The sequence below is a fragment of the Diadema setosum genome, chromosome 21 (assembly GCF_964275005.1).
Source record: "Diadema setosum chromosome 21, eeDiaSeto1, whole genome shotgun sequence".
Lineage (NCBI taxonomy): Eukaryota > Metazoa > Echinodermata > Echinoidea > Diadematoida > Diadematidae > Diadema > Diadema setosum.
The window spans coordinates 21,342,807-21,358,087 of record NC_092705.1 but is presented as its reverse complement, the minus strand read 5'-3'; the positions used below and the strand labels follow the sequence as shown (position 1 = coordinate 21,358,087).

At 39.5% G+C, this 15,281-nt stretch overlaps 1 protein-coding gene across 1 annotated transcript in view; it reads left to right on the top strand.

Moving 5' to 3' along the window:
- LOC140244259 (fibronectin type-III domain-containing protein 3A-like) overlaps nt 1–15,281 on the top strand; it is a 174,389-nt gene that overhangs the window by 131,857 nt on the left and 27,251 nt on the right. The window contains 3 exon segments of the mRNA XM_072323898.1: nt 2,771–2,827; nt 8,648–8,840; nt 14,508–14,632. Of these exon segments, the coding sequence (XP_072179999.1) occupies nt 2,771–2,827; nt 8,648–8,840; nt 14,508–14,632 (375 nt within the window).

Below are 15,281 nucleotides of genomic sequence, written 5' to 3'. Positions count from 1 at the left end.
ATTTGCGAGAGTGGCTCAAGGGTACAAGCGGGATGTTAAATGGGTTCAGCTTTACTCCAAAGCCTTCCTTAAAACAATATACCTTGCTTTACATTCAAGGTGGGCGGCTTCATGAGCTGATTCAGTATTATCCTGTAGAACCAGGCATTGCATCTTGTACCTGTTCATTATTCGTCCCACACTTACATTTTTCTGACAGACAGTTTAAATACAAATCACTTCCAGCTGTGGTAAAACAAGAAAAAATTCACTTAAAAAAAAATACGAAGATTCAGGATTTGTTTTCCCCATAGTTAGAATCCAAACCTTGCAATCTTACATGGAGATTATCTGTGAAGATACATGTTGCATCCTGTTTTTAAGGTTACATTTTATTCATCTGTCTGTATACAGAATGATATTTTGAAGTGTCATCTGTATTGTACAATATAAGTGAATTTGTTACTATTGGGCCAAGAACACCCCACCCCTACCCCCCCCCCCCCCCCACACCCAAAAGGGGGGGGGGGGGAAAGAAATCAGCTTACACCTAAAAATCAATATTTTTTGAGTGAAAATCTCACAGATGGATGACATCCTCTTAAGGTCCGAGTTTTCAAAGTACCTTTGACATAGTAATATGAACAAGTCACCGTTGGTAAAGACAGAGGTACTACTAGTGAGCTTTCATGAAGGCATGTCAGCTTACTCCTCAGAAACACACCAGCTAAATTCCTAATGACATTGTTTATAAATGTGTTGCCGATGCAACTGAAGGAGTTAATGGCTGGGAGTCAGGACAGTGCCATCAGCATCAGCCCGTATCTTTGAAAGAGATGGTAATTTGGGAATTCATCAGGATGAGACTGTCGTGATGGAGATGTAACACAGTCTGACAAAGAAAAGTCGATTCAGTCATGGTAGAAATACAGATGTGGTAGTAATGATGACAGAAGATTAGAAATCAAAAACTGCGTTTAAGTTCTTCCCCCTCCCCCCCTTAGTATTTACATCTCATTCAGTTTCTGTAGTTTTCATTCACAGAAGAGGAGACAGTGAAATAAGCGCTCTGAAAAAGACTCGTGAAAATTATTGTACTGGTGGAGGACACAAGAACAAGAAGTGGGTGGTTTCTTGTGGTTGGTTTCCAGTTTATGAAAACAGTACATATGGGGGAAGGGATTCTAGACACTAAACTCTGGAGAAAGGCTCATGAAATGTGATGCAGGAGATGGGATGGGTAGGGGAGGGGTTGGAGCTTGAGGGAGAGGCAGTGGAGCTCCCAACAAACCAGCAAGCCAATAGGGGTGGTGGAGGGGAAAAGAATTGGGGGGGGGGGGGAGAAAATGAGTGTAGGGACATTATGGAGAAAAAATGAACATTAGGAGGACGAAATGCGGAGAAAGAGGAGGAGGAGGAATTGAGACGAGGGATGAAAACATTTTGATGGCATCGAGAATAGTTTCTGTTTAGTTTGTCTGCCTGTCCAATGTCGTGGGGTCGAGACTGGAGCTTTCAGCCTTGACTCTGAGTGAAGGGTGAAGTTTGACCTTTCAACCCAGTTGACTCGTCACAAATTCCCACCGGCTTGCTTCGATTACGCTGGGAACATTTATTGGAGCTGGAGAAGTGGGTGGGAGAGAAGAAAAGAGACATAGTGAAGGCTGTTATCGAGGGCAACAAATGAAATGAGGAAAGTGTAAACAGACTTTGTGAAATGTTCTTGAGGGTCCCAGTAACTCCCTGCGGAAATCACACAATTCTGAAGAAGAAGAAAAAGAAGCTGCCTCTTAAAGACATATTATGCCAAGTTTATATACAAGATTCAACTCTTGATAACATTACATATGTCTAGTGAAAAGGAGGACTAGCGAGTCTTGTCTCATTATTATCCTGACTCCCTCAAACTTCCTCCCCCTGACTCACCCCCCCCCCAAAAAAAAAAGAGAAAAAGATTTAATTCTATCTCCATGTCAGTTGATCCCACATGTGATCTTAAGACTTCACTGAGAGTGTTTTTGTGTGTCTGTATGTGTGTTTTCTTTTTGTCTCCTCTTTCAGTCAATTTTTGCCCTTTTCAGAGCAATAATTCCTGTTCCCTGTGAGCTTCTTAAAGCAGAAAATGTTATTTCCTTTCTCTCATAGCACGCTCTCTTTTCCTTTCTGGGTTATAACTTGATGACTTAGAGTTGACGCATTATGAAAACAATCTAATGACATCCCTTCCTAGTCCCTTCCTGCACTCTGCACGTCTTCCGTAAATCTTGAAACCTAAATCGTATTTTCCTGTTCTTTCCTGACGGATTCATTTAATGAGAAAGACAAAACAGCAAAAAACCAGCCGTGAACGAGGGACATCTTTTCTGATCACATGATTTTTCTTATTTCTTCTTCTGTCCATTGTTGAATGCTGCAGTCGGGATAACATCAAATCAGCAAGGTCTTTGGCGGGATGTTGTTATTATTTAGCTTATAATGTTGTCGGATCCACATTATGTCAGATGATTACGTGGACAGTAAAGTGGTTGAGCAAAAATAAAATGAGCCATTAAATATATTTGCACATATCTCTCCATTTTGCCCAAGCACTGAAATGAAAGGAAGTCTGCTCTTCTCTGTATGCACTTTTGTCTGTGAGTTGACGTAATCAGATGTGTACACATCATTTTATGGTACTAGATTTAATGAGCAAAGTCTTGATGCTGCTTGTAAGATGATTTATATCTTAGCCAGATATTAATTGCCTTTTCCTTATTTCTCTTCTGCTTTCCCTTTTTTTCTCTCTCTGCAGTAACAGTCTCCATCATACAATATCAGATCTAAAACCAGCCACAGAGTACCAACTAAGGTAAGTCGCACCATATGCTACAGGAGATGGAAGAGAGAAGCCGACACCGAGATGCGAATGAAACTAGCCTTTTAGTCAGCCTTTAAATCAGTGAAGAAGAAGATGATATTATCAGACTATGTAATGAACGAGGCTGTCATGAAGTGTTGAATAGCAAGAACTCTTTGTAGCTTCAGTAACCAAAAGGAGCAGTTATTACTGCAGTTATTGAACCAGTAAGCCATCACAAAAGTTAGGACATGTGCATCACTGCTTCCCTGATCATCAGTCACTGTGGAAATGTTATGATCACATACCGGTACATTTCACAAAAAATACTATCACCAGTCTGTTGTCCCTGTCTTTGCTATGAAGCCATGAATTTGTAGGATGAAAGAATACATTATAAATGATGTCAGAATTACAACTGAAAGTTTTTGAGAAAGATATGTCCTTTTAGGAAAATAATGCAGCTATTCAGAACAAATTCTAACTTTAAGTTATTTTGTAGAATAAATCATTCAGTACTCAGCGTAAAATTGAAGTTCTTTGTGTTCTGTGTGAGATCATATTTTTATTGCTTGACCCATAGCATTGTAATAGAAATTTTGGTCCAATGAAAACAACTATTGAAAGCCTGTGTTGGCAAAACAAAGAGAACGCTCATGCCATGACAGGATTTGATAGACCAAACTGTGAAGCCCACATAGGATTGTGATATATTATCACTTTTTTTACAAGAGTTTTCCATACCTTGAGGAAATGTGACAAGGTGCCAGGTTTCTTCTGTTTTGTGTTGCATAAAGGCAATGCAGCGCTGTAGAAGGATAACATCGCATTTGCCATATGGGGGTCTGTGGGAAATGCTCAACCCATACACACTCCGGCATGAGGGTTTATAGGGATGGTATAGTATTTGTTGAGGTAATTAAGCTTTTTGCAACTTAGAAACCACTTTATGAAATGCTAAAAAGCATACAATTTGAAGAGGAATTCAAAGTTTATTTGTTGAAAATCGTTTTTGAAATGGCTGAGATATTCATAAACAAGATAAAACAAAACAGTCCTATAGTACTACAAAGTGGGTCCCACCTTTTATTAGGATTGCTCTGTTTTGGATATCTCGGCCATTTCAAAACCAATTTTCATCAAATAAACTTTGAATTCCTCTTAGAATTTCATGCTCTTTCATATTTAATTAGAGGTTTCTAATTCTCTAGAGGAAAAAAAAATCATCATCATCAAAACAAGTTGAAAACCATCAGCCCCATCTCAACCAAAACTGTATCATCCCTTTTAACGAGCCATATTCCACCAGACATGAGATTAGCGGGGCTTCGCCTTCTTTCCTCGTCACTGGATACGGAGTGGGGGCCTGGATATCTGTTCAGACTATCCAAGGTTTTTGGGGAGAGGAAACTGGGAAGGAAAAGAGGCAGAAAGAACGTCAGGAAATCAGTGGTGGAGGAGGGGAAAAAACAACAAATCTGGTGACAAATGGGTTCCTGTTGTACTCTTCTAAGAATTGATTCAGCCCTGCCCAAAAGTGACTGTAAGCGGTATTACAGAGCTGTAAACATCCTTGTCAAAGTCTTCTTGCAACGAAGAATAAACAGAATAGACCAGAACTTGTATCCTCCGTGAATTTCTGCCACAGTTGACCCGGAAAAGGAGCTGTATGCTGTATAATTTCTCATTGATTACTCAGTAACCATTTTCAGTTTTTGATAAGGCAGTAACATTACCATTTGTAGGAAGAAAATCTCAACAACTTCAAAGAGGCAACTTATTGTTTCGTATCTAACTGAAAGACCAGCTACAACAAAAAGGGATCTTAATATGCTTCATCATGACATCATTTGAGATTGAGATACGGTAGAATAGAGCAGGTGTAAATGAAAGTCAACCCCACCAGTAACGGCTGGCTCTACACGATGAAGCGGGTCGTATCTCTCTATCTTCAGAAACGGACTCCTTGCAGTTTGAAGTCAGGGCCCCCCGTACACGTAGCTTCCTGCCCCCATCGATACCGCGAATAAAAATCTTAAAGATTACGGTAATTTATCGCTGCCCTGCTTACAGTTTGACTCCTGGAGATTTCGTTCACTGTCACATTCTCTTCCCCTGGTCGTGTTGAGGAGGATGTATGCATTGTGTAATTGCCTGCAAATTAGAGAATAAAAATGGACTCTCCACCTGTATCCAAATCCATAACCCAGTTTCCATGGTAACAATCCTCCCGTTTCCACAGTGCTCTTCACTCCCCTGCATTAACCTATTGCATGTTTTCTCGTGGGAGGTATCATTTAGACATACAGAGTGTTCAGATGCAAAAAAAAAAAAGAAAAAAAAAAGTTGTATTAAAATGGCATAGTTATGCCAAAACGGTAAAATGAACTTCTGTGTCTGAACACTGACTAACAAAATGATGTATAACGTAATGACAATCAGAGCGTCATTTCAAACTAGAACTCGATAACGAATTGGCATTCCATCATGTCCATATATACATCTGAACATATGGCGACCATAGAACGGTACAAGTGGGCGGGGCTTAGTGTGAGCGTGCACGAAAGGTGACCCTATTCTTCTCATTAGCGGCGACGACATGGCCATAAAACATGCGCAGTTGGAAACCGGCATCTGTACAATGTTTTCTTGAACGGTCAAGATTAGCGTCTGAATGGGCTGACAGCTATATAATGATTCTTTAATACAGCGTTTCTTTATTGAGTTTTGGTATAAACTGGCTTGCATCTGAACAGGGGGATAGTGTCAGTTTGACAAATTTCTAAAGCAGTTGAAAAGAGCAAAGTTTCATGTGGAAAGCAGCATCTGACCTTAAGGGCAATGTCATTATCAGTAAAATCATGTGATAGCTCTATCCCCTCTTCTATCAATCTATCCCCCCCCCCACCCCGCCCCTTCATTCAATAATCCAGAGGAAGCTATTTCAGGAAGTTAGAGCCAGAGGTCCATTTAATCTCCAGTGATTTACGAGACATTGTATATCGAACCTGTCACAAAATCACCCCCTGAGATTTCTTAATTGTATACCGTCTATTTGTGGGTCCATTGTAACAAACATGAACAGAGAAAGATTAGGAAGATAACCCCGCCCTGTTTTTTACAAGATTTGGGCTAGTTACAGGTACCTTGACATCAGCTCTGAGACTCTCCCGTAGCTGCTAGGGCAGCGGCAAATATTGAAAATGTGTCATATTTGAAAATCGTCAAAATATGAAGAAGCCAGAAGTGATTTATTCATTTGTTGTCATTTTATTTGTCAAACTGCTTTTAATTTCCGGCCAAGACCGCGACATTTTAGGCTAAAAATGTAAGTGGAGTTTGAGATTAGATAGAAGACAATGATAACAGCAGGTGGAGAAGGGACAGTATCAAGTGAAAGTGATTAAATCTGTTGACTGCAATGATTGAGCCAATCACAGAAGGACATCATTTTAATGCTCTATGCTACATTTGCGCGAGACGTGCGTTGAGAAGCCATTGATAAGTTGCACACTCCATATTGACATCTGCTTCGCCTTGAAGACTTAATCATACACATCTTCCTCTTGTAATGTTCAAGGTTGAATCTTTCACACACTGTTCAGTCTTATTTTTTTATACCTCTCTGGTCCCCCCCCCCCCTCGATATTCCTTGTCATCTAGCCAATGCTCTTAATGGTATAACAGAGAGGCCAATCCCACATTTACAGAGTCTGAATATCATATTGTTCGTGGTGGTTTTATTTTCAACAAATATATGTAAGAGTTAAGGAAACCAAAATCCAAAGAGAAATGTGGATCGAGTGAAAGCAGCAACCTTAATAGAACACATCAGTGAGAGTTTGAGGAAAATCAGACAATCAACGCAAAAGTTATGAATTTTTGAAGTTTTGGTGATGGAACGGCTGGATGAGGAGACTACTAGAGTTCATGACTTCATGTGTGGACAAAAATATAAAGAAAATATAAAGGGAATTCCATGAAAAATCATTTTTCATGAAAATTACACATTCCATCAATTTGATACTGATGTATGTTCGGGATGGTAATTATTCTCCCTGCTTTCTGAAAGCAGTTAGTTAAGTGCTCTTTCATTATGCCAGAAAAGTATATTAAAGCATGTTGAATTTTCTTCATATTTTCTTTATAATTGTTGTCCACACATGATGCCATAAACTCAAGTAGTCTCCTCATCCAGCGGTTCCAACACCAAAAATTTAGAAATTCATAACTTTTACATCAAACTTTCACTGATGTATTCTACTAACCTTTCTGCTTTCACTCCATTCACATTTCTCTTTAGGTTTTTGGTTTCCTTTAAGAGATATTCACAAAGTTGAGCAGTCAAAATGATGCTTCTCGCAACAAAAATTCAATGCATATTGTTTCCATTGTGGGAAAATTGTCATCTTTGCCTCTTTATAACTGATACCCCTTTCATAAACTCATCCTCCTATTATCCGCATAAGAATAATGCGGACAATTCAATAAAAAATGCGTTCACAAACTCTGAAAATAATCCGCATTATTTTTACGAGCGCCCTTCCTGAAAAAGGCGGATAATCGTCATGGTGACTGCACGCGTCCCTCCTGCGGGAAAGACAGGTGACGTTTGACCGCACCCCGGCAATTATCCGCATTATTTGGGTTTGCGTTCATAAACTCAAAATCTGGTCCCGACGCTGCTATTATGCGGATAATAGAAGGGTCGAAATAATGCGCATTATTCTATCCCCGCTCCGATTTTACGACCAAATGTTGCGGATATTATCCGCATTATTGAGTTTATGAAAGGGGTATAAAGGGATAATAATTTTTTTCTTATTCCTTCAGCTTGATTTTCATGTATATACTTAACCATTTGTAGCATTTACATTGTCTTGCCAGTTCTGGTTTGCTACACAATTTGCATGGCTTATTCAGTAAAGTTTGGAACCAATCACTGACTATGAGACCGGACTATTCTTGAATTCCTATTTTGGATCCCTATCTGTGCCCACTAGATCTATGTTTGATATCATGAATCATCTAAATTGCCAATTCTTCAAAGAATGTTATCAGAGGTGAGCATAAATGTTTACAAATGATTCACCTTCATTTGAAAGGCAACTGTTAGTCACTTTCCTGTCAGGTTAGGCTTGGAGAAATATTTAAAGGAAGAATCCCTTTAACTCCAAATAGAGAAATTCCCTCTGGTATTAATTCCTCTTTAAGAGGTCTTTTTATGCAATGTATGACCAGTAATGTGGATTGGAGTGATGCACTCGCCTAGTTTTGAGTGTAGATTCTCACCTCGGGCATTTTGATGACATTTTGTTTGACAGGACATGAATGAAAGTAACACTTCAGTAATGACATTCGACGTGATTATAATGATGTAATAATCAAAATCCTTGTCATTTGTGAAATGTATTTCAGACGTAACTGCAAAATAACAAACAAAGATACAAAGTTAAAAAAAATGCAGTGTAATAATATTCATTGCCTCTTTGAGTTACAAGTTGACATCTTTTATACTATAGGGAAGTTTCTGGCAAGAATATGTTTGTTTGTTTGTTTGTTTTTTTTTTTTTTGGGGGGGGGGGCTCTTCCTTTTTTCCCAACTGCCCCCTCCCCCCTTCCTCTCCCCCTCTTTTCTTTGATAATGTTGATTGTGTATTGTTTTTTGTCGTGGGATTTTTATTCCTTCGCCTGAAGGGTGCCGGAGGCATTATTTTAAGTGTTTCAGAGTGTTATCCACCATTGTATTGCAAAAGTAAGAGCCAACACTGTTAAGCAAGTGGTTGTGACATTCCAATTTTATTTCTTTATTTTGTCATTTGTATGCTGCAGTGTGAGTGCAATATTGGGCAATGTACGAGGGGCGCCCTCACCACCGGAGACCTTCAGCACCCTTGGCTGTCCACCCGACGTCCCCGCGGTGCCGAAGCTACAAAGCAAGACCAAGAACTACTTGATCCTCACGTGGAAGGCACCCAACTCCAATGGTTCCAAGATCCACAGCTACTTACTGCAGTGTGACAAGGTAAGGGGCAGCTATCCCCCTGACTTAACTGGTGGACACACCCACCTGTGAATGTATGTATGTGTTTTGTGTTTGTGTGTTTGTGTGTGTATGTATGTATGTATGTATGTATGTATGTACATCATTGTATGTATTTATGTATGAGTGTATTGGCATTCATTTTTCTATACAATTATAGACTGAAGCAGGAATGCACACATATTCACATCAGACACCCACCTAGTCAGGACCATTCCAATTTCCAAGAATAAGTGAGGTACAATTCATGGTTGGTTTGTGCATTAAAGTGAGATACATGGTTGGTCTGTGTATTAAAGTGAGGTAAATGGTTGGTTTGTGCATTAAATTGGGGTTTAAAGGGGCCTGAGCTTTCGATCCTAGCAGAATCTTCGTCAGAGGCAAAATTATCATGGCCTTGTATGAGAAAGGAGACGACCTGCTACCAAAAATACAGCCCATCTGTGAGAAGTTGACCCAGCCCGGTTGGGGTTCACCCGACAAACTTGACAGACTGTGAGAGGTCATTTAGGGTGAAAGTAGGACAGGACATCCCCTCCTGGTTCTCCCAAGACATTGCACTCGGCTCCTTTTTCTCTATCGCCCCTCCACCACTCTTTTGCCCTCCTCCTCTTCCTCCTCCTCCTCCTCCTCCTCATCTTCTTCTCCTTACTATCTTCCTCCTCCCAAAAGGGATGGGAGAATAAGAAAGATGGGGCCACTGATGACCTCAGATATCTTTCAGGTGGTGTCATACAAACATCACAGGGAATCTAGAACAGAGATGGGCTCAAAACCATGGGGATAGTCCATAAACCAATTGCAACATTTGATTTTTTTTTAAAGTGATTTTTGGGCACTCCTTGTGTATGGGAAGCAAGACGTAGCAAAAGTTACCCCCATGTACTGAAAAAAAAAGAAAAATTGACATTTTTGCAGTGTGAAATTTTTTTTTTCCTGTGCATTTTGCACTACCAGAAACTAGCACAAGATAAAAGCCACAAGTATATTTTGCTTCTTGTATGCCCCACTGTTAAATGTCTTGATTGTATGGAATTAAAAATGCACAAAATTTATTGTATCTGTCTTAGCATGAAAAGTTACTTGTGCAAAAATATCCACTTTGATAGTAATATTGTAGATAATCTTTGATCAATGTACCCCAAAACTATCTTTGGATATATCTCTCAGGCCCTTCAATCCAGAATGCAACAGAATCAAAGCAAATTTTAATGTAATGTTACCCCCCCCCCCCCCCCATAAAGAGTAAAACAAACAAACACACAAAGTGGAAAATGAGAAATTCTGACAGCTTCCCTCCAGATCAAGTTTTCTTTAATACCAGAACCATTCCAAGACCTTGATATGACCTCAGCATGGTTTGGTAAGAAAGTACAGGCTGAGCAGGTATCAAGTCAGTATGGCTCCCCATAACACCCTTCCCCCCCCCCCTTTTTTTTTTTTTTTTGCTCTACCCACAATCCCATTCCCTTGAATCAACATTAAACAGGGTTTCTAAACCTTCAGGGATTAGGCAATATAGGTCAGATATAAAAAGTCAACAGCTCTTCTACCTCTTTTTCATGTTTTCTTTTCATCTTTTTTCCTATTTTCCCTTTCCTGCTCAATCTCTTCTTAGCATTCTTTTCATAAGCTGTTCGATTCTCTCCTTCGCTTTCTCGAACTCCACCCACATATGTGCATATTTTCAATGTCCATATCAGCAAACATTCATGTGCAAACATTTCGAACACCATCGTTTTCCATCTCTCTAAAATTTTTGCTCTGGCTTGAATTCCCCCCCCCCCCCCCCTTTTGTAGTTATGTATAATTGTTCAGTTTTTCACACCCCCCCCCCCCCATCCTCTCTCTCTCTCTTTAAATGCTCTCTCTTAACCTACTTTATACCATTTTTATTGTTATCCTATCATACATCTGCCTTTTTCGTTTATCCTCTTTCTTCATATACTGTAAAACGAGAAATTTTCACATGCATGAAGTTTTTGCATATTTCGCAAGGAGCCATGATTCACGAAATTAAAATTTACACAAAATTTCTTGTCTATGCTATATGCAATGAATGCTAGTGGCAATTCGTGAAAATTTCATGCCGTGAGAAAGGCTGTCGGCTCCAATCTGCAAAAATTTTATGCTACGAATATTTTTAGTTTTACAGTAACGTATTTCATAATGTGCCACCTGTGACCACCTGATTCCCTCGTTGAGGCGCCGGCTTGTTTGGAATCTGCTGTATGATAATGAATCAAATTGTGAAATGTCAATATTCTTGATATTATTCTTTCGTCCCCCTACTGCGTCCTTTCAATATCCGTCCCATCTTCTCAGGTCTGCAGCGTAGCATCTGTTCCCAGTCTTGTAGTGTTATGATTTCCGAACAACCATTTCCTCAATTTTGGTAAATGCCATACTCACCCCCCCCCCCCCCCAAAAAAAAAAAAAAAAAAAAAGAAGGAAGGAAAGAACCTATACATTCTGACCTCAGTTATCCGGTCATCACTTGTCTAGATCTCTCTCTTATCCAGATGTGCGCTTGTTTTATACAATTTTTTTCATGTTTTCATGCATTTCAGTGCCAAATTTCCAATAATCATGGACTTTACATTCCTGTGAGTTGATTTGTCTGTGAAACTTTAAAATCAACAAAATTTGTGCGCGCAGTTTGAAGCACAGTCATATTTACTGCAAGACATGATGCCATTTGATGATGCTGTAGTCAGCTGGCAGTGCACTGCACTGTTGGCAGTATTCGACAAGTCGCGATCTCAATCTCATTTTTGGTCAATATCAGTCAAACAAATGCACCTATGAGAAAGAATATTTCACTCACTAAATTCATTTTATTCCTATGTCATCTGAATGATGAAATATGACAACATGCAAATAACCATACTACATTAGTACTTTGATAGTAACGATACGTCCAGCAGATTATGCTGGAAAGTGCCGTATTTGAGCCTTATCTTTTTATACGACCGAATCACTTAATGTTGAATGCCCGGCAGTCCTGATATAGCGGGCTAACAAAGATTGGACTGTATTTCGTATTATTTTATGATTACAGGGCCCTTGTCTTGCCTCTGGTCCTTGATCAGCCACTCGCTCAAGTCATAATGCAAAGATAACATGGCATATTACATTGGGCTGAAGGCTGAAGGCCCTGTAAATGTGTACCATTCTGACATGTGCAATAAATAAGGACAATGACGCACTCCAAGATGGTGAAATGAAAAGTACAATATAGGAAGGGGGAGGAGGTAGGAATATGTCCCTCATTGAGAAACAGAGTTCATTGTAACAGATTTGGCCAGGACCTCCACACAGCTCACAGATGAAGAGATGTGTGCATTCTATTTAGCTTTTGAGCTGTGGGTTAATAGATTAATGACAGTCTGGTAGCTTGGTCCATGACATTTGCTCCTGCGACAATCACTCCCGTGAAATATCTGCACGCTAAAGCCAAACATAAATTCTACCCTCGAACATAAACTTAACCCTCATCCTAATCCTCACATCAATCTAAACCTACAGTAAAACCCTATCACAACCCCAACCCTAACCCCAAGTTCATGGACAAAATTAGACTGGAGCAATTGCCGCAGGAGCAAATGTCGTGTCACCCTGGTAGCTAGACTACACTTTTCCATGAACATGACACTGTGTATTGGGTCTTTCACCCTCCCTCCTCCTGCAGCACACAGGGTTACGTTTGACATAGAGTGTAGGAGTAGGTAGCGTGTAGGAGTAGGGAAGACTTGTGTCACTGTCTTGTGGTGGAATCAATGGACAATCCTGACCTGTGACCTCCTTTCCCCGTTCTCCCTGGGAAGTAAATCCCCCCTTCACATATGGCTGGCCCAGTTATTGCCAGAATCATCTTCTTTGTCCCAAGAGAAATGGAAGGGGAAGGGGGGGGGGGGGCAGGGGGAGAGATGGGAGAGCGGAGACAAGATATAGGACACAGCATGTTGTATGTAGTTTGAGTGGAAAAAGAGGGAGTGTACTCCTGCTTGTGTGTGTGCATCATTCGTGTTGGGCTGTGGAGTGGGGCTTGGAATGGGAGACAGAGCTGCGGAAACTTTGAAGACCAGGTGCAAATATTAGAAATGGGTCAAGATGATGTTTTAAAAAAAAAGAAAGAAAGAATGAATATACAGCATTTACCTGTGGCCCGGGGTTGTGAAGCCTTCTTTTTAATCAGGCATATTTTATGCTTCGTGGCTGCTTCCCAAAAGGTGGTGCTTGGGACAGTGTGTCTTCTGTGTGTATCGCTTTTTATTAGTGTTTTCTTTCCTCCTACTTATTTAGATTTGTATGAAAAACTGTGTGTTTTTTTTCTCCACTGGATATTACGTGAGCATAGACTTGTTTTTGAGTGATTTTTCATTGCAGCTTATGTGTACACATTTTACTATTCTTATCAACATATTTGACCATACATTGCAAAACCCACAATACATACAGTCTGTAGATAACATGTGTAAATTAACTGTAGGCCTAAATATACCTGCTTTCAGTGAGATTGGTTGATTTTCAGGTTGATTTGCCTTTTTGAAAGATAGTGCAGTAAAGGAGATCTGATGCTTGAGGGTACAGTATAATCACATATAGTAATTAATCTTCTCCGAGACCATTTTGTTTTTCCTCTTGTGGTGCTGGTGTTTCTGCTTCATGCCTGTGAGGAATGTGAAAGTGTGTTCAAGAAAATCCTTTGCAAATTTGTCAAAGCCATCCCAAGCTGCACTGATGCTGCGAAATGTCTAACCATGAATAGAATATGAGCAAGAATTAGTTCAAATGGTAGGATAAGCTGATATTACTTTTCTATAATCCTTTTGTAGCAGTTGCTGTAAGGTTTTGAATAAAGTTTGTAAGTTAACAGATAAACAGCAGGTCCTTGCACTTCTAAAAATATGACTTTCTAGCCCGTTTGTTCATTTTATACAGGTTTACAAATATATATATATATATATATATATATATATATATATATTTTCCAGGGACTGAATTTCTTTTCATTTATTTCAGTGACTTAAGCACAACTAGTTGTAAGTTTGATACTACTCTCTGTACTTAAAAGGTTAGAATTTCTACCTTAAGTTCTTTCCTAAAGTTATGATTGCATATTGCAAGTTTGTTTCTTTGTTTTCTTATAGATGGTACACATAAATTGTTAGCATTGAAGTGATGCAAGTTAAATGTTCATTTCTTCCAAGGTATCCAAAAGTACACAGTTTCCTTGTCCTTGGACCATTATTATCACCTTTTTCTATCACTGAAGTGGTGCTATGATCTTTCTCTCTCACTCTCTCTCTCTCTCTCTCACACACACACACACACACACTTTTACAAAATGTTATTGTTTCTCTCCTCTTTCAAAATCCCTCCATCCTGCTTTCTTAGCAATTCTTTGTCATTGTCAATTTTTAATTAACCAAAACATCTCTTTATGAAAACATGTTTGTGTATGATTATCACTATTCGTAAACTATGACATTGTTAATATTCGGAGTGCTTTGATAAGATCCATGCCTGAATTTTCTTCCTGTTCTCCACCCCCCTCCCCCCCCCCCCTTAACACTCACACCCTTCCTTTGCTGTATTCTTGTGTTGTTCACTTGGCGGAGGCCCATTTTGTTCTTTCCCCTGTAGGGCAATGGTTCGAGTGGGTTTGTCACGCTCTACGAGGGAATAGACAAACAGTATAAGGCCCAGAAGCTCCAGCCGTCGACACTTTACCGCTTCAGACTTCAGGCAATCAACAGTCATGGATCAAGGTAACCCACTCCAGCCTTTTTCATGACAAATAGAAATCATTATAGTAATGATGATGATGATGATGATGATGATGATCATAAGGATAATAGCAATAACAATGATAAGTATTGTTCATTGTTCATTCTCTTACATGTGTGTTTAGCTGATTGAGAGTACATGTAGATACAGAATCATGTAATCTTCATCAAACTGAATTCACATGCATTTTTTTTTTTTTTTTTACAATAATATCTCCTGCAGGACCATATTTCATGATATGATAAAGGAGTGTGCACAAAACTCGGCATAATGAGAGCCTGCGTGGCATTAGCTCCAATACTCGCGTAAACTCCATAGCTGTTACATAGCTGTTGCCATGGCAATATCAAGTAATACATAGGTCAAATTATAAATAGTTTTACCATGCAGTCTGCTGGTCTTCCTGTTTGTTGTTTTGGCAAAAACTTTCCTTTTAAAAAGCCATGTGAAGTCGGGATTGTCATCATCAGCAACTTTTTTTCTTTTTTTTCCCCCATTTTGCAAGACGATGTTGTGTCTTTTTGTTTTTCATAACAGCAAGAATTGTGAATGTTTGCCAATTTATGCCAGAGATTGTTCCTCGGGAGGTCTTGGTTAATTGGGCAGACAGTGTATCAAGCTTGGAGAGGG